The sequence below is a fragment of the Myxocyprinus asiaticus genome, chromosome 27, assembly GCF_019703515.2.
Source record: "Myxocyprinus asiaticus isolate MX2 ecotype Aquarium Trade chromosome 27, UBuf_Myxa_2, whole genome shotgun sequence".
NCBI lineage: Eukaryota > Metazoa > Chordata > Actinopteri > Cypriniformes > Catostomidae > Myxocyprinus > Myxocyprinus asiaticus.
Window position 1 is genome coordinate 9,022,808 of NC_059370.1, and position 24,341 is coordinate 9,047,148.

General features: G+C 37.1%; 1 protein-coding gene across 3 annotated transcripts in view; it reads left to right on the forward strand.

Annotated features, from left to right (window-relative positions):
- The window catches only part of LOC127417598 (choline transporter-like protein 1), a 173,561-nt gene that overhangs the window by 52,845 nt on the left and 96,375 nt on the right, over window positions 1-24,341 (forward strand). For 2 of the 3 annotated variants that reach the window (XM_051657634.1, XM_051657635.1), the window contains exons 5-14: window positions 1,060-1,153; window positions 1,256-1,425; window positions 3,225-3,314; window positions 10,453-10,619; window positions 10,718-10,913; window positions 11,811-11,979; window positions 14,259-14,415; window positions 18,071-18,154; window positions 18,316-18,453; window positions 21,878-22,114. In XM_051657634.1, coding sequence (XP_051513594.1) covers window positions 1,060-1,153; window positions 1,256-1,425; window positions 3,225-3,314; window positions 10,453-10,619; window positions 10,718-10,913; window positions 11,811-11,979; window positions 14,259-14,415; window positions 18,071-18,154; window positions 18,316-18,453; window positions 21,878-22,114 — 1,502 coding nt within the window. The remainder of the gene's footprint in view (window positions 1-1,059; window positions 1,154-1,255; window positions 1,426-3,224; window positions 3,315-10,452; window positions 10,620-10,717; window positions 10,914-11,810; window positions 11,980-14,258; window positions 14,416-18,070; window positions 18,155-18,315; window positions 18,454-21,877; window positions 22,115-24,341) is intronic. The other variant, XM_051657633.1, reaches the window with a different exon arrangement.

Sequence of the window (24,341 nt, forward strand, 5' to 3'; positions counted from 1 at the left end):
GTTGGCAGATAGGATGTTCCAAGCTTCTTGGAGAATTCGCCACAGTTCTTCTATCTATTTTGGCTGTCTCAATTGCTTCTGTCTCTTTATGTAATCTCAGACTGACTCAATATTCAATGGGGGGCTCTGTGGGGACCATGCCATCTGTTGCAGGGCTCGCTGCTATTCTATTTGCAAAAGAAATGTTTGTGAGTCTAAAATGTATATTTCCTATTGACACACTAAAGCTGAAGATATAAATAACCATCCTAAGTCAAATGTTTTTAAAACTTTTGCACAGTACTGTATCAATATATGTTCTGTTGAAATCTCAGACGATCTCCTTATTGGACCTCAGTCTGCTGAGAGAAGTAAATGCAATAAGAATTACTTATTTCCAGATATTAGTTATTCAAAAATATGAATCGCTATTCGAACCATAATTGTTACAGAGTCAGAATCAGAACCCGAATGTTTAAATTCTTTACAATTCCCACCCCCAGTAAAAAGTAAAATACAGTAAAAAAAAAAAAAAAAAGGCCAAAATAATCGAGGCATGTTTTTGACTAAATGGACACAAGGAAGAATGAACTTATTTAATTTTAATTTTATGCACCAAAATAAATATAAATAAGCAGAAATATTTAGTAAAACATTTTCAAGCATGTAACATGCCACACTTGAGCTACTATGAGTATTTTTTGATGATGTAAATGAATGGTTGAATCAGTGTTTTGAACTGATTCACTGAAATCTATTGATTTCTATCAGCCTTGAACTCTACTGAAATTCAATTCAGACACACTTCTCCATCTTAACACTTTGAATGTATCGTAAATATTCAGTATATTGTTCAGCCATACAAGCAGCTGGTGGGGCCTAGCTTGACCTAAAAGACCATCAAGGCAGATCTGGTAAGGACTGGTAGACCACCGTTGTTAAGCTGGTCGGGTGACCTTATAGAGCTGGTTAATCATGTTTAAAAGCAGAGCTTGAACTGCTCAGCTTGACCACCCTTTTTCCAGCAGGTATAGGTGTGATACTGTATGTAATGCTATTGTTTTCCTTTTTCTTTTTTAGGGTCTGAGCTTTGTTCATACGAGTTACCTGGTCATAAGTACCCACAACTTCTAGAGCGTTTCGACAAGTGTCCCAAACTTCCAGTACCAGAGAGGTATTAAACAAATCCTTGACAAACAAACTTCTCCTATACATCACAGCTTCTTTTTCCTCCTTGATCTGTCCTCTATCCCTCTGGCCTTTTCTATCTCTGCAGCAAAGCTCTTCCAGTATTTAACCGCTGCACGCCGGTGGATATCTCCTGCTATGCTAAGTTTGCTGAAGCAGTTGTTACGTTTGTCAGTGATAACAGCATGTTAAACAGACTGATCGCCGGGGTGGCGGCCAGCAAAGAGATCATTGTCGGACTTTGTCTGCTGGCTCTAGGTAACTGTCTACTCTCTGCGGCTGCCATCGAAGCTGAAATTATTTAATTTTCTGATAATGAGTGTTTATCTGTGAAATTATTCCTCAATGAAATGGATAATTGTGGTCCCTTGATATTTATATCAAATCACGACTAATTAAGTTCTGCATGATTAAGCATTAACAAACAGATATCTAGATGTAAGGCCTGTTGTTGTAATTATTGTGGGATTTTGAGCCATTGACGGATGAAGTCTAGTATAGCATCATCCCTTGAAGGCATCATGAAATGGAATTTGCAACACCTGTAACTTGTGATGTTAATTTAAAGCAAAACAGAATATTCAGAGGGAAATAATGTAGGGCGGGACTTGATTGGATCCATTTGGGTTTGATTGGATGATGACAATATTGATGTTGATATTATTGATTAAAGAAATAGTTCACACAAAAATTAAAAAATTCTTTAATCATTTACTCACCCTCATGCGTTTCAGATGTGTATGACTTTCTTTCTTCTGCAGAACAAAAAAAAGATTTTTCAGAAGAGTATTTTAGTTCAGTAGGTTCATAAAATGCAAGTGAAGGGTGACCAGAAATTTGAAGCTTCAGAAAGCACAAAGTCAGCATAAAAGTAATCCATACGACTCTAATGGTTTAATCCACATCTTCTGAAGCGATATGGTAGGTGTGGGGGAGAAACAGATCAATATTCATATTCAAAGTCCTATATTACAATAAATCTCCACATTTTACCAACTCTGACATATAGGTGGCTATATACACAGAATGTGAATTGCCAAAAAACAAAAGAAGTGGACATTCATAGTAAAAAAGGCATAAATATTGACCTGTTTCTCCCCGACACCTATCATATCGCTTCAGAAAACATGGATTAAACCACTGGAGTTGTATGGATTACTTTTATGCTTCCTTTATATGCTTTATGGAGCTACAAAGTTCTGGCCACCATTCACTTGCACTGTATGGACCTACAAAGCTGAAATATTCTTCTAAAAACCTTCGTTTGTGTTCAGCTGAAGAAAGAAAGTCAAACACATCTGAGATGGCATGAGGGTGAGTAAATGATGAGAGAATTTTCATTTTTGGGTGAACTATCCCTTTAATATATCATGTTCCCCGCCCACACAGCCTTTATGATGTCAGCTTATAAGAAAAGTCATTTCAAAAGTGGATGAAAGATTATAAAAACATCTTGTGTTTAGAATAACATACTGTGATGAATGCTGAATTGTGCTCAATAACATTAAGATTAGGATACAAAAAGTAAATAGGGTCATGTTTGATTTCATGTTCTCTTTGAAGGTGCACTCAGTATTTTTTTTACATTTAAAAAGAAATGAATAGTAGTAATATTGAAACATATGAATGAAATCATGACGACTCATGTGAGATGAAGTGTTCAGTCATATCAGTAACCTTATAAAAGCTCTTTTATTCTATATGGGGGAGGGGCGCCTCATGGGGGCGGCCATTTTTGAATCACACGACCAGCTGAATACTACTCGCTTAATCTCAGTAACTGTCTTGTTATTGGACACTTTCACTCGTGGATTAAATTAATCATGGCTTACTTACTGTGAATAGTGAATTTCTACAATGGCATCTGTAATTGAAAACTACTGTGTTTGAATGATGCTGCATCCAGGCCACTAGGTGTCACTGTAAGCCAATGTAAGTTACTTAGACATACTTCAAACAATTACCGAGTGCATCTTTAAACACACATTTTTTCCAAGTTCTCACTCTGTCTGAGGTGTATTCTTCTAACTGCTCAACCTGTTTCGTGCATACTGCAGTTCTGTCCATGATCCTCATGGTGGTAATCCGTTACATCTCTGCTGTCCTGGTTTGGATCCTCACTGCACTTTTGGTTCTGGGTTCTCTGGGCAAGTTGGCTTTCTCTGCACTACTTTTCTCCTCTTCTCCCCTGTGAATGACAGCATTTCTTTTTGTGTTTGCACATTTCATGTACTACTCTTAAATCAGCATTTGATAAGGCAAATCTGATTGGTTGAAAAGGTATTCTAAGCTTGTCCTCAAAGACCCCATTTACACCTGGTATTAAAATGCATTTTTGATGATCAGATCATGTGGTCAGCGATAAATACAGGTCTAAACGCAGTCTAAAACATTTTGTGATGGGACCACAAAAACACATACGTATGTGGTCAAAAACGCATTTGACCGTATCACATTTGAGGTGTGTAACCAGTTCAAAGGAATGAGGAAGCGGGAGACGGCGATTCCAACTCTGGAATGTCACTTTTATTGACAAAATAATGTGTTTGTTTCAGTGCGTAACGATATAGCTTCATAAACTTACATTTTCACAATGGCATCGGCCAACACACACAAACGGCTTGTCTGCTGGGCTCTCTCTCTCTCTCTCTCTCTCTCTCTCTCACTCTCTCTCACATTCTGAGGACTGGCCCTTTTATTTCCCCCGTCTCTCACTGTGAACACAGAAACAAGCAATTACCAGCAATTCATCTCAGGTGAGAACCCTTACCGCTTACTCTCTTTCCAGATCATGCCCTCTCCTCCACAAGGTGTAAACGCTAATCCATCCTGTATGTGTCCCGGCAGCAGCGAAGCACCTCCTCTCACCTGTCAATCAACCGCTGCGCTAAAACAAGAGTTTAAACTTTGCCCGTTACGAGTGGTTTAAAAGGAAAAAAATGTCAAATCGGAAAATTTTAAAAAGCGTATATATATTCACAAGCATGAGAACTTCACAGATCTTCTTCAGTGTGTCTGATATCAACATGCAGGGATACTTATGAGAAACACAAACATCTGCAGCTCAGGTTAACACAACTAATCCACTAAAATAACAGACAATTGTTACTTTTGTGCTTAGATTAAATTTCAGCTGCCTCTGGGAGAAATGGTGCGCCATTTCTGAATTTGTTGCAGTTTATTATCATGTTGGAACACTGACATAATGATTGATGTACAGTACTGTGCAAAAGTCTTAAGTCAAATAAGATGTTTCACAAAAGCATTTGTCTTAAGATGGTTATTTATATCTTCAGCTTTAGTGTGTCAATAGGAAATATAAATGTTAGACTCCCAAACATTACGTTTGCAAATAGAAAAGATTAGAATAGAAGAACAGGGAGCCCTGCAACAGATGTCATGGCCCCCACAGAGCCCCCCACTGAACATCGTGTCAGTCTGAGATTACATAAAGAGACAGAAGCAATTGAGACAGCCTAAATAGATAGAAGAACTGTGGTGAATTCTCCAAGAAGCTTGGAACATCCTATCTGCCAACAACCAAGAAAAACTGTGTCCAGTTGTACCTAGAAGAATTGATGCTGTTTTAAAGGCAAAGGTGGTCACACCGAATATTGATTTAGTTTTTTTATGTTTACTGGACTTTGTATGACATTAAGTGATCAATGAAAACTATTTATTTCATTATTCTTGAAGACATCCTCACTATGCAACATTTTTCACAAGTGCCTCAAACATTTGCACAGTACTGTATGTCATCATGAAACAGAGTCCCTTCCCTTCAAATCTGATCACAGGTGGTCACAGGAGACCCATTTAAATGACCAGGTGTAAACAGTGATGTGTCTCACCTGACCACATGTGATCGGATCACCCAAGACGCATCCTAATACCAGGTGGAAACAGGGTCAAAGTTATTGTCATTAGCCACTTTCACACACAAATCCCAATAAATTGCTCATTGCTGTAAAATTGCTGGATTAAAGAGATGTGTATTTATAAACAATATATATATATATATATATATATAAATAAAATGAATCACCCTCATATTGTTACAAGCCCGTATGACTTTCTTTCCTCTATGGAACACAAAAGGAGATTTAAGACAGAACATTAACCTTCACTTTAACCTAATTTACTTTTATTGTATGGAAAGACTGATGTTAATGTTCTGCCTTATGACTTCTTTTGTGTTCCTAGGGCCCTGTGATTTCCGCAATTCGGAAAATGCAAGTGGAATTGCGGAATCTAGTCATACTAATAGAATTAAGAGTGAAACTTAATTAAAGATTAATTATATAATAATAATGATTATTATTATTATTATTACTATCATTAATATTATATTTAAGCAGTATCACACAAGCAAGAGTCTACTGAATAAAAGTGTGCTGTGATTTAGTCGTCACAGCCTTGTGCCATAGATAATCACAGATTTTTTCACTAAAGGAATATTCCAGGTTCGATACAAGTTAAGCTCAATCAACAGCATTTGTGATATAATGTTGATTACCACAAAAATTTATTTTGACTTGTCCCTCCTTTAAAAAAAAAAAAGCAAAAATCGAGGTTACAGTAGATGTGAATGGGGCCAATTTTGAGAGGGTTTAAAGGCAGAAATGTGAAGCTTATAATTTTATAAAACACTTACATTCATTCTTGTGTTAAAACTCATGTATTATTTCAGCTGTAAAGTTGTTTAAATCGTAATTTTTACACTCGTTTTAGGGTTTGTTGACATTACATCGTCATGGCAATGAAGTTGTAAAATTGGATATAATTTTTCACAGAAAAAGTTAGTAAGCAATTTTATCATGCTAATATAATGTTTACATGAATATTGTTAATGTTTTGTGGTTATTCCTTTGAAACAGAGTATTATAACATTTACAGATTGGCCCCATTCACTTCCATTGTAAGTGCGTCATTGTCACCTCGATTTTTGCTTTTTAAATAAAAGGAGGGATGAGTCTGAAGTACTTTTTGTGGTAATCAGCATTATGCCACAAATGCTATCGATTGAACTTGTATTGAACCCGGAACATTCCTTTAATGTTTTAATTTATACTGAAAAGTAATTATTATATTTTCATTTGAAGTTTTTTTATTCATTTTATTAGACACCCTATTGATAATAAACTTGTATCAAAACATAAAACATGGAATCTAGAAAAATTCAGATGGAAAATGCGTAATTTGGGAAAAAATGGAATTTAGGAAAATAAAACAAATTTCTTAGGGCCCAATGTTCCACAGAAGAAACTTATGGGTTTGGAACAACATGAAGGTGAGTAAATGAGAACAGCATTTTTGGGTGAACTATTTGTTTAACTTTTCCAGTACACATCTGTTAGTTATTCATGCAAGGGATTTCTATAAGAACTGTTAGTCGATTTAAATTTTTATTCAAATTATTTACATGATTTGGTGATTAATTAATTGCAATTAATCGCACATATAAACATTTGCTAAGAAAGGCCCTCAAATAACAATAATTCAATTTATAATGGTTAAATAATTTTAAGTAGTTACTGTATATTAAAATAATAATATTATATATATTATGCATATAATGATTCAAAGATAATAAAAAAGCATTACATTATTGTGGCAAACGAGTAAAGCATTGAGAAGCCAATACAAAAAGTGGCTTTAGAAGGCAATACAGTTGTGGCCAAAAATATTGGCACCCTTGGTAAATATGAGCAAAGAAGGCTGTGAAAAATTTGTCTTTATTGTTTATCCTTTTGAGCTTTCATTCAAAATATTCACAAAATCTAACCTTTAATTGAAGTAAACTAATTGGAAGGGGGGAAAAGTCTCATAAATAAATATTTTTCTCCAAAGCACGTTTGACAATTATTGGCACCCCTAAAAATTCTTATGAGTAAAATATATCTGAAGTATATTCCCATTCATATTTGAAATTGTTTAGTACACCTGGGAGACTAGGAACATGAAATTGTTCAGTCATGACTTCCTGTTTCACATGGTTATAAATATGAAGTAACACACAGGCCAAATTCTCTTAATCATCCATCACAATGGGTAAGACCAAAGAATAAAGCTATGATGTGCAGCAAAAGATTGTTGAGCTTCACATAATGGGAAGTGGCTATAAGAAAATACCCATTTCCACCATCAGGGCAATAATTAAGAAGTGCCAGTCAACTGGAGATGTTATGAATCGGCCTGAAAGTGTGGCTATATTGTATCCACGCACGGTGAGGAGGATGGTTCGAGTGGCCAAAAATTCTCCAAGGATCACAGCTGGAGAATTGCAGGAATTAGTTGGGTCTTGGGGTCAGAAAGTCTAAAAAAAAAAAAAATTATCAGACATAATCTACATCACCACAAGTTGTTTGGGAGGGTTTCAAGAAATAAAAAAAAGCCTCTGCTCTCATCCAACATCAAACTCAAGCGTCTTCTGTTTTCAAGACACTACTGGAACTTCAAATGGGACCGGGTTCTATGGTCAGATGAAACAAAAACAGATCTTTTTGGCAGTAAACACCAGCGATGAGTTTGGCGCACACAGAGAGGTAGCCATTTGGAAAAGTACCTCATGCCCACGGTTAAATATGGTGGTGGATCTTTAATGTTGTTTGGCTGTTTTTCTGCCAGAGGTCCTGGACATCTTGTTCGGATACATGGTATCATGGACTCTGTCAAATACCAACTGATAAAAAATCAAAACCCGACTGCCTCTGCCTGAAAGCTTAAAATGAGCCCTGGTTGGATCTTCCAGCAGGACAATGATCCAAAACAAACATCAAAATCAACACAAAAATAGTTCTTTGACCACAAAATCAAGGTTCTGCCATGGCCTGAACCCCATAGAAAACCTGTGTGTTGAACTGAAGAGGAGAGTCCACCAGCGTGGACCTCTGAATTTGTAGGATCTGGTGAGATTCTGTATGGAGGAATGGTCTCAGATCCCTTGCCAGGTGTTCTCCAACCTCATTAGGCATTATAGGAGAAGCCTCAGAGCTGTTATCTTGGCAAAGGGAGGTTGCACAAAGTATTGAATAAAAGGGTGCCAATAATTGTGCCACACATATATTTGACAAAAATATTTGTTTGTGTTGTGTTTGGAATTGTTTAATATCTATTTCAAAATCAAATCAAATCACTTTTATTGTCACACAACCATATACACAAGTGCAATAGTGGGTGAAATTCTTGGTGCAGTTCCGAGCAACATAGCAGTCATGACAGTGATGAGACATATACCAATTTACAATAAACATCAGATTTACCTCCTTAGAAGCTCACCTCCGATGATGTGTCTGGAAGTTCGCACCACCCTTTGCAGGGCTTTGCGGTTGTGGGCGGTGCTATTGCCGTACCTGGCAGTGATGCTGCCAGTCAGGATGCTCTCTACAGTGCTGGTGTAGAACCGTGTGAGGATGTGGCGGTTCATTCCAAACTTCCTCAGCCATCTCAGGAAGAAGAGGCGCTGATGAGCCTTCTTCACAATGGCCTCAGTGTGGACGGACCATGTGAGTTCCTCAGTGATGTGGACACTGAGGAACTTGAAGCTGCTGACTCTCTCCACTGGTGCTCTATTGATGGTGATGGGACTGTGTTCATTTCTCTTCTCCTGAAGTCCACCACAAGCTCCTTTGTCTTACTGACGTTGAGGGAGAGGTTGTGCTCCTGATACCAGCGTGTCAGAGTGTGCACCTCCTCTCTGTAGGCTGTTCATCATTGTCAGTGATCAGACCTACCACCATCGTATCATCAGCAAACTTAATGATGGCATTGGAGCTATGTGTTGCCACACAATCATGTGTGTACAGGGAATACAGGAGTGGGCTAAGAACACAGCCCTGTGGGGCTCCAGTGTTGAGGGTCAGTGATGAGGAGATGTTGCTGCCCATTCTAACCACCTGGCGTCTGCTTGAAAGGAAGTCCAGGATCCAGCTGCACATTGAGCTGTTTAAGCCCAGAGCCCGGAGTTTCTCATCTAGCTTGGAGGGCACTATGGTGTTGAATGCTGAGCTGTAGTCTACAAACAGCATTCTCACGTAAGTGTTCCTTTTTTCCAGGTGGGAGAGAGCAGTGTGTATTGCAGATGCAATTGCACCATCAGTGGAGCGATTGTTGCGGTAAGCAAACTGCAATGGGTCCAGTAAGGGAGGCAGCACAGAGCAGATGTAATCTCTGATTAGTCTCTCAAAGCATTTGCTGATGATGGGGGTCAGAGCAACAGGATGCCAGTCATTTAAGCAAGTGATTTTGGATTGCTTTGGTAGAGGCACAATGGTGGACGTTTTAAAGCATGTGGGGACAACAGACAAGGAGAGGGAAAGGTTGAAATTGAGGGTAGATTTTTGTGAATATTTTGAATGAAAGACCAAAAGGATAAACAATAAGGATATATTTTTCACAGCCATCTTGTCTCATATTTACCAAGGGTGCCAATATTTTTATATTTTATATAATATTTCCATATTATTGAACATAAGCCTATCATTGGCCTGCAGTCCACAGTTATGTATTTTGCAATTGAATTTGTCAATCTGTCTGAAATACATTTATTATAATGGCTTTTCTCAGGACGCATCAGTGAAACCATGCGTCACATCATATACAGCGTTTTTAGGTTGCTGTGACAAGTTTCAGCTACGAATAACTTAGTAAAACATGTCTTGAGAACTCTGCATTCAGAATTTGAACGCAAGAACACATTCTCATCTTGTGCTGTTGTTAGTGCCAAGCAAGCCTGAGTGTGATTTGTTGTCTGTACAGCTGTGTGTTGTCTGTTCAGCTGGAGTTTTGCTTACTGCCACCTGCTGAATACAGGTGGTACTTCAAGCTTGAATTGCGCCCATGGCAGGAATATTCTTTGTTACGGTCTGGGCACATGATTAATTTCGTTTTTTAATGCTTATATTTTTATATAATTAATCACACTCGATTAATACGTTATATCTACAGTATATTTATCTGTATTTCTATATTTTCCCTACTTTTTTATTTTTAAATATGTCGCTACCATTCACACAAAACCACAAAATCAGAACTTTGTGAGTGGTTCAAACTCTTTGTGAGCAGACTACTTGTCACAGCATCCTTGTACATGTTTGAACTGCTATTGTTACGAAGAATATTGTTTCCAGCAGTGTTACAACTCCATAAGACAAATGCTGTTACGTTTACGACAGATGCTGTATATGTGAAAGCACTTATTGACAATGCAGTATAATCTACCACCAGACTTAAGCACCTGTATTTACAGTGCTGAAATGTGATTTTGGGTTGTTTACTGTTTCTCAGGATGCACCAGCATTCTGTGGTGGTTATATATCGACTACAAAATGAAAATGAATGAAACTGTATCTAAGGATTTGAAGGAAGCAGAAGAAGCCAGTGGTGACATTAAGACCACGAAAGGCCATGCTCAAAGCCTGCTTATCTACGCCGTTTCAGCAACTGTGTTTACGGTAAGCCCTCTTCTCACTCTGTGCATCTTTTAGAGAGATCTCAGCTGGTATTTCTTCACTATGCGATATTGCTAATTTCACTCTTTCTACATGGGCAGGGAATTTTGTTGCTTCTGATGTTGTTCATGAGGAAGAGAATGGCCCTGACCATTGCCCTGTTCCACGTGGCAGGAAAAGTGTTTATTCATCTACCGCTGCTGGCGCTGCAGCCCTTCTGTACCTTCCTTGCTCTTTCTTTATTCTGGGTCTACTGGATCCTGGTCCTACTCTTCCTTGGCACCTCTGGTGAGATGGGTATGGACGTTAAAGGAACAGTTCACGCAAAATAAAAATTCTGTCATCTTCATGTCATCCCAAACCCATTTGACTTTCTTTCCTCCGTGGAAACAAAAGGAGATGTCAGGTAGAATGTTAGGGACGTCAGGGTGAGTAAATGGGGACAGAATTTTCACTTTTAGGTGATCTATTCCTTTATGAAACTCCTCAATGTCTAATTAAAAGATACAAAATGAAATGTCAATGATATTACATTATTTTAGGAATTCATAAAAATTGTTTTTATAAAAAAAAATATTTTTATTTTTATTTTATCCCCTTTTCTCCCAATTTGGAATGCCCAATTCCCACTGCTTACTAGGTCCTCGTGGTGGCGCGGTTACTCACCTCAGTACGGGTGGCGGAGGACAAGTCTCAGTTGCCTCCGCTTCTGAGACCGTCAATCGCACATCTTATCACGTGGCTCGTTGTGCATGACACCGCAGAGACTCGCAGCACAGGAGGCTCATGCTACTCTCTGCGAGACACGCACAACTTACCCCATATGACTCTACCCTCCCTAGCAACCGGGCCAATTTGGTTGCTTAGGAGACCTGGCTAGAGTCACTCAGCACACCCTGAATTCGAACTCGCGACTCCAGGGGTGGTAGTCAGCGTCAGTACTCACTGAGCTACCCAGGCCCCCTAGGAATTACTGTTTTTAATGGCACGATGTGTACTGGACTTGCAGTAAGCCCAAGTTGTTCAAGTCGTTTGTACAGACAATGTTAAAAAAATAAGTTTCTTACCAAAGCAGAAATTCTTTTGCACAGGAATATCGTTCTCATTTTAAAATGTGTATTGCCATTGTTGAAGGCTCTTATATCTTATACAAGGCACATACTGTATCTCAGACTTGCGCGTTTTGGTACGCAGGGAACCCGGAGAAGAATGAGGACACAGGTTTGGTTGAGTTCAGACTCTCAGGCGCATTGCAGTACATGACCTGGTACCACGCAGTGGGTCTGATCTGGATCAGTGAGTTCATCCTGGCCTGTCAGCAGATGACTGTAGCCGGCGCTGTGGTAACCTACTATTTCACAAGGTCTGGATTGCTCCCTTCTGTTGTTATTTTTAGTGACAAAAAGCTCTCAATGCTACAATTTTCTCATGTTAAAGGAATAGTTCATCCAAAAATGAAAATTCTCTCATCATTTACTCACCCTCATGCCATCCTAGATGTGTATGACTTTCTTTCTTCAGCAGAACTCAAATGAAGATTTTTAGAAGAATATTTCAGCTCTGTATACAATGCAAGTGAATGGGTGCAAAATTTTCATTCAGCATAAAGTCAGCATAAAATCAATCCATATGTCTCCAGTGGTTTAATCCATGTCTCCAGAAGAGATTTGATAGGTGTGGTTGAGAAACAGATCAATATTTAATTTCATTTTTACTATAAATTCTCCTCCCTGCTCAATCAGGGTGCACTTTTACTTTCACATTCACATTCTTCTTGTGTTTTTGGTGATTCATGTTTTTCATGTATACGCCCCCTACTGGGCAGGAAGAAGAGTTTCAAGCAAAAATTAACTTAAATATTGATCTATTTCTTACCCACACCTATTATATCTCTTCTGAAGATATGAATTTAACCACTGGAGTCTTATGGATTGCTTTTATTCTGCCTCTATGTAATTTTTGCAGTGTCAAAATTTTGGCACCCATTCACTTGTATTGTATGACCTACAGATCTGAAATATTCTTCTAAAAATCATAATTTGTGTTCTGCAGAAGAAAGAAAGTCATGCACATCTGGGATGGCATGAGGGTGAGTAAATGATGAGAGAATTTTCATTTTTGGGTGAACTATTCCTTTAATGCTGTGTATAATAATAATAATAAAAAAAAGTTAAAATATTATCTCCTATGGTAGTTTAATGTGCAGAGACAACGCCAGCGGCCCCACAAAGTATTCGGCACTTTCGGAAATCTGTGTCACTCTTAAAATGTGTTACTGACGCTAGAGCTTTACTCAGAACTAACTTAATTTTTTTTGTCATTTTCGACATTTTTGACTACCAAAAAGTGTCCAAAAGCTTTGCCTTAATTTTAACAATATATATTTTTAGATCCGTTATATTATTTTTTAACAATGTATTTTGATTAATTTCAAGCAATATATCTGTTGTATAACTTGAAACCTTACTAACTTTTTTGTTAAATGTTTTGTTTGAAAAGTGTTTGTGCTCTATTTCTTTAAATAAATATTGCTTAGTTTGATATTTTGTTGTGTAATGCTCATTCATACTTTTTTTTTTAAGTGTGGCTCAAGTGTATAAGTGTGTTTAAGTAAAGCATTTGTAGGCTGATTTACCAGAAAAGTGGAAGCAGTTTGGCTCTGTGGCATTTTAAATGTTTCTTTTTTTAGTTTGAGTATCTCAAGATGTCAACTTTTACACTGCCATTTGATGCCGCCAGTGTTGCAGTAATTACACAATTCAGCTTTAAACACCTAAAAAATAAGACCTTAATATTTTATAATGTTATATTTGTTTGCATTTATTTTTGAAGGGATAGTTCATCCAAAAATAGAAATTTCTCTCATCATTTACTCACCCTCATGCCATCTCAGATGACTTATTTTTAGAAGAATATTTCAGCTCTTTTGGTCCATACAACGCAAGTGAATGGTGACCAAAACTTTGAAGCTCCAAAAAGCAAATAAAAGCAGCATAAAAGTAACCCATTCGACTCCAGTGTTTAAATCTATGTCTTGTGACGTGATCTAATTGATTTTGGATGAGAACAGACCAAAATATTTCTCCTTTTTCATTAAAATGCTTAACATTATCAAGCTCGATTACACTTCCTATTGCACTATCTAGTGCACGCATCAAGCACTAGGAAGTGTAATCAAGCATGAAATTATGATCATGCCTAGAGGCTGCAATGGCAAGATGTACAGTGAAAAAGGAGTTACATTTTGGTCTGCTTTCACCCAAAACCAATTAGATCACTTCATAAGATCTTTATTGGATCTGTATGGATTACTTCTATGCTGCCTTTATGTTCTTTTTGGAGCTTCAAAGTTCTGGCCACCATTTACTTGTATTGTATGGACATTCAGATCTGAGATATTCTTCTAAAAATGTTCATTTGTGTTCTGCTGAAGAAAGAAATTCATACATGAGGGTGAGTAAATGATGAGAGAATTTTCATTTTTTTGGGTGAATTATTCCTTCAAGACTTGGATCATGCAGGAAGTTAGAACCTATCATTTTATTTTTCTTTAATCTTGTGTTCATTGAATAGATTACAGTTATAACCTTGAAAGGTGAAGTTGATAGGTGTTTTAGAGTAACTTATCTCATAATTCTCCAGGGACAAAACCAAACTCCCAGTGATGCCCATCCTGTCATCAGTGCTGCGGCTGGTGCGCTATCACCTGGGTACTGTGGCCAAGGGCTCCTTCATCATCACCCTGGTCAAGATCCCACGCCTCATTCTCATGTACATCCACAACCAACTCAAAGGAAAGGTAGAAACACAGCTCTGTTTATACTTCTTGGGTTGTTCCACCTACATTCCAAATGCTTGCCCCCTTAAAAAAATAAAAATAACTTATGACAGGAACGTTTTTGTTTATGACTAGACACTTTTTAACTAGGACATAAAAGTGCTTATGTTGTGCTTGGCACTATTATATCAGTGTATAACTAATACTATGAAGGTTTCACACTGTATTCTATAGTAACTAAAGTAAAAATACTAAAATATAAATTTGTATGCTTTTAGCACTGTCGATTTCTAAAAAGCAAAGTATCATTAAAACTTTTTTTAAACAGCATTTTTTTCTGAAAGTCATTATTAGGGGTGTGCAGTGAAGACATTATCTGTATCTGTATCTGTATTTGGATAGAACTGGATGTGTACGGGCTTAAACCGGAAGAGCGTCAACTAAATGAAATGCCTATTTTGAAATGTTACTCTAATATAGTTTATATGAATAAAATATGCCTTGTATATACCTATTCTTAATAATAGCCTAATAATAATAATAATAATTATGTTATAATTATTTTCTGAAATAATTATTTTATTAATTTTTTTTCTTACTGGATGAAGCAGAATATGTAAGCTACATTAACCCTGTAAAGCCTGACATATGAAAGAATTGTTAGAAAATTCAAAATTTTTGATATTGAACTGTTTTTAGTACCATTAGACAAACTATAAAAAATAAATCTTAAAAAAAAAGTATCATAGTTGATAGATTAGGCTTTAATGGTCATTATGCTCCTGAGGCCCAGCAATTCATTTTTGTGTAGGACAATTGTTATTTAAGCTTATCTTAGCCCATAAAGGCTACAGTGATAATTCTTGGGGTATTATCAGAGGACTCCCTGGGCTTTTCAGAGATACCAAATATTTGAGAGTTTGGCCATGACAACTTCCTCTCCTTGGTCTATAAATATGGATTGAAATGTATTACAGTTCAATTCAGCACATCAAATACATTATGAATAAATATAATTTTTTCAATAAACAGTTTTTATCATATGTATTTTATGCACCAAACACTATATTGACATTTAAAAAAGGGAAATTGTAAAGCTTTTTTTCGCTGGGTCTCAGGAACTTATGGTAAGATGACATCATTATAGCTTGTAATGTAAAAAAAAATGAGATATTTAAAATTACAGAATAGGCTGAATATATTAAAATACACAGAAACATTAGTCAACACTTTAAATATATCTTATAAATAGTATATGTCAGAATTTTCAAAGATCTGATTTTATTTTTTTTAATAGTGGGCATGAATGGAATGGAATGGTGATTGAGAGACATACCTCAAAAGTCTGTTGTATCATATTTGATACATGTAATTTCAAAATGCTGTTTCAATAACATAATATACAAAATTTTAACCAAGTACAAGTTGCTTCTGTTCCGCTAATACTCATTTTAAAATATCAGTAGCAATATAATCATTACTGTCACTTTTACTTTATTAAAATAAGCTGTTATTTATCCCAACATAAGAGTCACTTTTTGCGGAAGTCTGTCGCCATTTTAAATAGTTTGAAATAAACATTGAAACCAATTTTTTCACAAATAACCACTAGATGGTGCCATAAACGTGAAACTTGCATACAATAGGTTGTTTGGCTTTTGAACAGAGAGTGAAACAGGAGCCGTCAAACGTTTTGTATCATATTTGATTAACACAGCGTTATAGGTTTTACTGTGGAATATGTTGTTAACTATAGTTTCTCCTCGTATTTCTGACATTAATATCTGCTGAACAGAATTTTCATATTTGTCTGTGCATGTATAACAATGTTATTCTGGAGGCACGAGGTGTCAAGCTAATGTTAAATGTCAAGCACAGATTTTGCAGCGAATATTAAATACAAATACAAACATTAAAAGGAATTAAAAGAAATTAATATAGCCTACCAACAGGTGAAAGTCTATCCAAATGGAAACCAATATTTAGTTAAATAATAATAATAATGTTAAATGTATATATCAAGGGTACTTAACATTCTCAAATTTAGCACAGTTTAAAGGGGAGAAAAAAGGGCGAGTATGTTTCAGTTTCTTCGTGTCCCATGAGCAGGAATATTCTGAATACTCTGTTTAGCATTTAAACTAGTGGTTCTCAACCTTTTTTAGATGAACGCCACCCTACTTCATTACATGACCTCATGCCGCCCCCTTCCACACCCATACCAAATTATGTGTCATAATTAGAAAACTGAGACTTCGTGTTATAACAAAAAAAACAAAATAATTTTTTTTTTGTTATTTACTTAATTATAGGTTATCTATAAAAAGTAAAAAGTAAACACCTAATCTATGTGGCTAAATTATTCTGACAGTGTGACTGAGCTGGGACTCCTTTCATCAGGTTCTTATGATTCAAATCTCTTGGAAGGCAAACAAAACCAGTTAAATTTACTTACACAAAAAATATTTGAGCCTTTTTTTTTTTTTTTTTTTTAGGATTTACGCATTTCTTTTTCATCTTAATTTTTTTTTCATGTATTTTGCATTTGCCCTTATGAAAATTTACCATTTTTTTGTTTTTGTTATTTGTAACAAGACCATAGTAAGCACATGGAATTCACTGGCTCACCAGCTTCACTGGTTCTCGAACCGCTGCACGATTAATAGCTCGAACCGGTTTGCGAGTAAAAATGCACCTGCTCTGTCAATTGAGCCATATCCATCTACAGAGCCATACAGGTGCATTAGTGGAGGTTGTGACTCCGCCTGTCTATTTGATGATGCAAAACCAGATACTTCAGATGCGTTGCAAGACTTCAGTTCAGAATCAGATGAACTGTGGTACAAATGCGTACCAACCTGTATAATAGAGAACTGGTAGGCTAATATTCTGAGTCTAGATAAACGTTTTTATGCAAAGATGAACTTGACGACAATCATGCACTGTGCATTTATAAAAGTAAATAGTGACTGATGTTGGTTTCATGTTGTCTGTAAACTAAAAATACTAGTTGACTATAACAAAGAAAAACTTTAAGATATAGTTCACCCAAAAATTAATTTCTCTCATCATTTACTCACCATCATGCCATCCCAGATGTGTATGACTTTCTTCTGCAGAACATAAATGAAGATTTACAGAAGAATATCTCAGCTCTGTAGGTCCTCACAATGCAAGTGAATGGTGACCAGAAATTTGAAGCTCCAAAAAGCGCATAAAGTCAACATAAAAGTAAACCATACGACTCCAGTGGTTTAATCTGTCTTCAGAAGTGATATGATAGGTGTGGGTGAGAAACAGATAAATGTTTAAGTCCTTTAACTTATTTAAAGGACTATCCCTTTAAAACAAGATGTTGATCCTTCTGAATTATCACGCATTATGGTATTTTGTTGTGTTTTGGGTAGGTATCTTTTGAACGTAACACTGCAAATTTGTTATTGTCCTCCTGGGTTCCACTTAGGTGACATATTATTTACTTGATATATGGGTGGGGACTTTGGGCATATAATGAACTCTAATAGATACCAGCAGCAGCTTTGTATGGGCAGATTTGGAGCACTTAAGGTGAGCTTGACAAATGCTCTCTGCTCTGAAGTGAAGTGCAAGAGCAATGCACTATGGGTAATGTTTGCTCATGTTTTGATTCTGATCGGCCCATGTACACACCCCACAGGAAAATGTTTGTGCACGCTGCATGCTGAAGACCTGTATCTGCTGTCTGTGGTGTCTGGAGAAGTGCCTCAATTATTTGAATCAGGTGAGTCAGTTAATGGATTTCACTCACACACTGTGCAATTTGAGGATGGTTGCGCATTCAGTTTGTTCTTTTAGTGCACACTGTTAGGTGACGCATAAGATAAATGCACGTGTTAATGCGGTGACATAAACAACCACTGTTTCAGATCTTTCTGTTTGCAGAATGCGTATGCGGCAACGGCCATCAACAGCACCAGTTTCTGCACATCGGCCCGTGATGCCTTCATGATCCTGGTGGAAAACGCTCTGAGGGTGGCAACCATCAACACCGTGGGAGATTTTGTACTGTTCCTGGGCAAGGTGAAGGGGAGATTAAATGGGTTCTGTGTGAATTATTGACTCTCATTAGTCGGTTCTTTTGAGTCTAGAGCGTGAGACATACAGTTGAAGTCAGAAGTTTACATACACCTTAGCTAAATACATTTAATCTCAGTTTTTCACAATTCCTGGCATTTAATCGTAGAAAATATTCCCTGTCTTAGGTCAGTTAGGATCACTGCTTTTTTAGAATGTGAAATGTCAGAATAATAGTAGAGAAAATGATTTATCTCAGCTTTTATTTCTTTCATTACATTCCCAGTGGGTCAGATGTTTACATACACTTTGTTAGTATTTGGTAGCATTGCCTTTAAATTGTTTAACTTGGGTCAAATATTTTGGGTAGCCTTCCTCAAGCTTCTCACAATAAGTTGCTGGAATTTTGGCTCATTCCTCCAGACAGAACTGGAGTAACTGAGTCAGGTTTGTAGGCCTCCTTGCTCACACACGCATTTTCAGTTCTGCCCACAGATTTTCTGTCGGGTTAAAGTCAGGGCTTTGTGATGGCCACTCCAATACCTTGACTTTGTTGTCCTTAAGCCATTTTGCCACAACTTTGGAGGTATGCTTGGGGTCACTGTCCATTTGGAAGACACATTTGCGACCAAGCTTTAACTTCCTGGCTGATGTCTTGAGATGTTGCTTCAATATATCCACATAATTTTCCTTCCTCATGATGCCATCTATTTTGTGAAGTGCACCAGTCCCTCCTGCAGCGAAGCACCCCCACAACATAATGCTGCCACCCCCATGCTTCATGGTTGGGATGGTGTTCTTCAGCTTGCAAGCCTCACCCTTTTTCCTCCAAATATAATGATGGTCATCATGGCTGAACAGTTCAATTTTTTGTTTCATCAGACCAGAGGACATTTCTCCAAAGAGTAAGAACTTTGCCCCCATGTGCACTTGCAAACTGTAGCCTGGCTTTTTTTTATGGTGGTTTTGGAGCAGTGGCTTCTTCCTTGCTGAGCAGCTTTTCAGGTTGTGTTGATATAGGACTTGTTTTACTGTGGATATAGATACTTGTCTACCTGTTTCCTCCAGCATCCTCACAAGGTCCTTTGCTGTTGTTCTGGGATTGATTTGCACTTTTCGCACCAAATTACGTTCATCTCTAGGAGACAGAATGCGTCTCCTTCCTGAGCAGTATGATAGCTGCTTGGTCCCATGGTGTTTATACTTGCATACTATTGTTTGTACAGATGAACGTGGTACCTTCAGGCATTTGGAAATTGCTCCCAAGGATGAACCAGACTTGTGGAGGTCTACAATTATTTTTATTTTTTTGAGGTGTTGGCTGATTTCTTTTGATTTTCCCATGATGTCAAGTAAAGAGGCACTAAGTTGGAAGGTAGGTCTTAAAATACATCCACAGGTACACCTCCAATTCAGTACACCTCCTATCAGAATCTAATTGGCTAATTGTCTAAAGGCTTGACATTATTTTCTGGAATTTTCCAAGCTGCTTAAAGGCACAGGTAACTTAGTGTATGTAAATGTCTGACCCACTGGAATTGTGATATAGTCAATTAAAAGTGAAACAATCTGTCTGTAAACAATCGTTGAAAAAATTACTAGTGTCATGCAAAAAGAAGATGTCCTAAACAACTTGCCAAAACTATAGTTTGCTTATATGAAATCTGTGAAATGGTTAAAAAATTAGTTTGAATGACTTCAGCCTAAGTGTATGTAAGCTTCTGACTTTAACTGTACAACACAATCAGTGTAGTCCATTTCCCGTATGAATGACTCTTGCGAGTCGCTTCTTTTGAAGCTTGAGTGCAAAACACAGCACGACCAGTGTTGTGCGAGTCCCTAATGAATGAGTCTTATGAGGCGTTTATTTATATTTTTTTTTATCTTGAGTGTGAAACACAGTGTGACCAGGGTAGTCTGATTCCAGAATGAATTACTTTTATGAGCCGCTCCTTTTGAACCTTGAGTACGGAAAACACAGCGTGACCAATGTTGTCTGATTCCCGAATGAATTACTCTTATCGCCGATTCATTTGAATCTACTGCGTGAAACATACAGCGCATCCAGTGTAGTGCGATTCCCAAATGAATGACTCTCATGAGTCAGTTCTTTTGAATCCACAATGTAAAATATACAGCATGACCAGTGAAGTCTGATTCCCAAAGGAATGACTCTTGTGAGACAGTTCTTTTGGATCTACCGCAAGTCATTCAATTCTTCTGGTCTGACTCGAAATAGACCAGAAATTATCGTATGTGTACTTAAGGCTTGTGAAACTTAAGTCAGAGTAATTACTGGATGGTTGTTGATATGACAATGTGTAGTTAAAGATACACATTATGAGTTTTGTTGTAATTAGTGTTATTTTGTAAAAATTCATGAATAAAATATCTTAAAGGGATAGTTCGCCCAAAAATGAAAATTCTCTCATCATTTACTCACCCTCATGCCATCCCAGATGTGTGTGACTTTCTTTGTCAGCAGAACACAAAGGTTTTTAGAAGAATATTTCAGCTCTGTAGGTCCATACAATTGAATGAGTGGTTACCAAAATGTTGAAGTTCGAAAATCCACATAAGGACAACATAAAAGTATTGCAGACAATTCTGGTGGTTAAATCCATATATTCTGAAATGATATAATAGGTGTGGGTAGGAAACAGATCAATATATAAGTCCTTTTTCCTTCACTTTCTCAATCTCCTTCTGTTTTTAGTGATTCACATTCTTTGTGCATATCGCCCCCTACTGGGCGGGGAGGAGAATAAATAATAATAATAAATAAATGACTAAAATATTGATCTGTTCCTCAACGAAACCTATCATATCGTGTCTGAACACATGGATTTAACCACTGGAGTCATATGGATTACTTTTGGTCTCCTGACAGATGGTCTCCTTTATGTGGATTTTGGACCTTCAGAATTTTGGCACCCATTCACTTGCATTGTATGGACCAACAGAGCTGAAATATTTCTCTTAAAAATCTTCATTTGTGTTCTGCAGATGAGGGGGAGTAAATGATGAGATTTATAAACACATAATTTGCAAGCATCTGTTTTGTTAAAACAGGAAATCATTTGGTAACAGGCTGCTGAGAACAGTAAATCCAATAAGAACTGCATTTCTGAAATTCTAAAAGAATCGTTAATGGAACCGTAAAGGTACCAGAATCAATAAGAGGAATCGGAATCAGATCTAAAATTGTTCAATTCCTTACAATTCCCATCCCTAGCAAAGCTAGGGCATGTAAGGGTATTATGATGTGTAATGCTGCTTAAATATTGATCAGGTCATTTAATAACATTATGTATTTGACACATTATGAACAGCCTAACCTGTTATGTAGCTGGTCAAAGTTTCTGGATGCTTGTTACTAGGAGCAACACCTGAGAACTGAATATTTACAGTATGTATTCTGCCCATGCAGATCCTGATTGTGACAAGTACAGCTTTTGTAGGGGTGTTGGCTCTGAATTATCAGAAAGAATACACAGAGTGGGTGCTGCCACTCATCATCGTGTGTTTGTTTGCGTTCCTGGTGGCACACTGCTTCCTGTCCATCTTCGAGATCGTGGTGGACGTGCTCTTCCTCTGCTTTGCCATCGACACCAAATACAACAACGGCACACGTGGGAGAGAGTTCTACATGGACAAGACCCTGATGGTGAGTCAATATGCTGAAGAAAATGGTCGATATTGCTTTATATACATCGCAGGTTATTTTTATGTTTAAGTGTCTGATAACCAATATTCAGAACCGATATTTTATTAATATTGGGTTATTTCTGCTTTTTCGCACAATAATACCCAAATAATCATTACAACAATGAAAACAGAATATGCATATGTTTTTATATATATATATATGTATGTATATGTATGTAAAACGCATTAATTTAGTGCCATTAATTATATAAAAAACAATGCGTGAATTTTTTTCCGCAATTAATAATGCCCCCTTATGCTTATGTTCATTTCGTAATAAAAGTACAGATTTTCCTACCATACGAGCAATTTAAGCTTGGAGTACATCTGTTTTTACGAGCCATGTCAATAGGTGGCAGTGCGCCTCAACAAACATCACAAGCAGCGCCACCACAGAATGAGAACCAATGACTTTGGAGGAAGCAAAGTTTCCACTACATTTAACTTGACATAGCATCCTTAAAATGCAGTGTTTATGATGCTGAATACCAGTGTAACGCTCCAAACGTGTCCGTCTGATGCACATGTACCGAGAGCGACAATTAAAAATAGCACAGACAGAACTCAGGAACTGGACACATTGACAAACTCAATGCAAAACAGATTGCTGTCAACTTTAGGCTTGTTTAATGATATGAGAATAAAACAAACAATATATTGAGTTCTTAAGCCACTTTATGTATTGTCTTTGTTCATCTGTCACAATAATGCAATTTATTTCAAACTAAATTTAAATCCGTATTATATATTTGTTATAGGCCCTCCATATTATATTTATAAATATTTGAATTATTATGCATTTATCTTTATTTGGGGGCCTTTCTCAGCAGCAAATATGATGTGATTTATTCAATTAATTGCCTTGTAAAAAATAATATAAATAATGTTAAAAATTTTAATCGATTAAAAGCCCTAATTAATATATACTAATTTATTAATAACAATATATAATGTACAGTACTGTGCAAAAGTTTTAGGCACTTGTGAAAAATGTTGCATAGTGAGGATGTCTTCAAAAATAATGACATAAATAGTTTTCATTGATCACTTAATGTCATACAAAGTCCAGTAAACATAAAAAAGCTAAATCTATATTCGGCGTGACCATCTTTGCCTTTAAAACAACACCAGTTCTCCTAGGAACACCTGGACACAGTTTTTCTTGGTTGTTGGCAGATAGGATGTTCCAAGCTTCTTGGAGAATTCACCACAGTTCTTCTATCTATTTCGGCTATCTCAATTGCTTCTGTCTCTTTATGTAATCTCAAACTGACATGATGTTCAGTGGGGGGATTTGTGGGGGCCATGACATCTGTTGCAGGGCTCCCTGTTCTTCTATTCTTCTTTTCTATTTGCAAAAGTAATGTTTGGGAGTATAAAATGTATATTTCCTATTGACACACTAAAGCTGAAGATATAAATAACCATCTTAAGACAAATGTTTTTGTGAAACATCTTAAGTGCCTAAAACTTTTGCACAGTATTGTATGTAAATTTGTATTCATTTAGTGTGATTAATAATAGGAAAAATAACACATTAAAAATGTACGCAATTAGTCATGCCACAGACCTTTTACATAAGTTCCGTAATAAAGAATGTTTCTACCGACCCTTCGCTAAGCTCCGCCTTAAACATTTCTGACCAATCCTGTCTTAGCACCTGTTGCCGTGCGCCATTTCTCTGACAAGCATTTGTGCTTTTTCCAACGAGAGTCTATGGGAGTGATGTTTTTTTGAGCAGTTTTAAACAGATTTTTTTAAATTTAATTATGTTTATCCCCTTTTCTCCCAATTTTGGAATGCTCAATTCCCACTACTTACTAGGTCCTTGTGGTGGTGCAGTTACTCACCTCAATCCTGGTGGCGAAGGACAAGTCTCAGTTGCCTCCGCTTCTGAGACCGTCAATCCACGCATCTTATCACATGGCTTGTTGTGCATGACACCGCGGAGACTCACAGCATGTGGAGGCTGATGCCACTCTTTACGATCCACGCACAAATTATCACGCGCCCCATTGAGAGCGAGAACCACTAATCGCGACCACAAGGAGGTTACCCCATGTGACTCTACCCTCCCTAGCAACCGGGCTAATTTGCTTGCTTAGGAGACCTGGCTGGAGTCACTCAGCACACCCTGGATTTGAACTTGTGACTCCAGGGGTGGTAGTCAGCGTCAATACTCACTG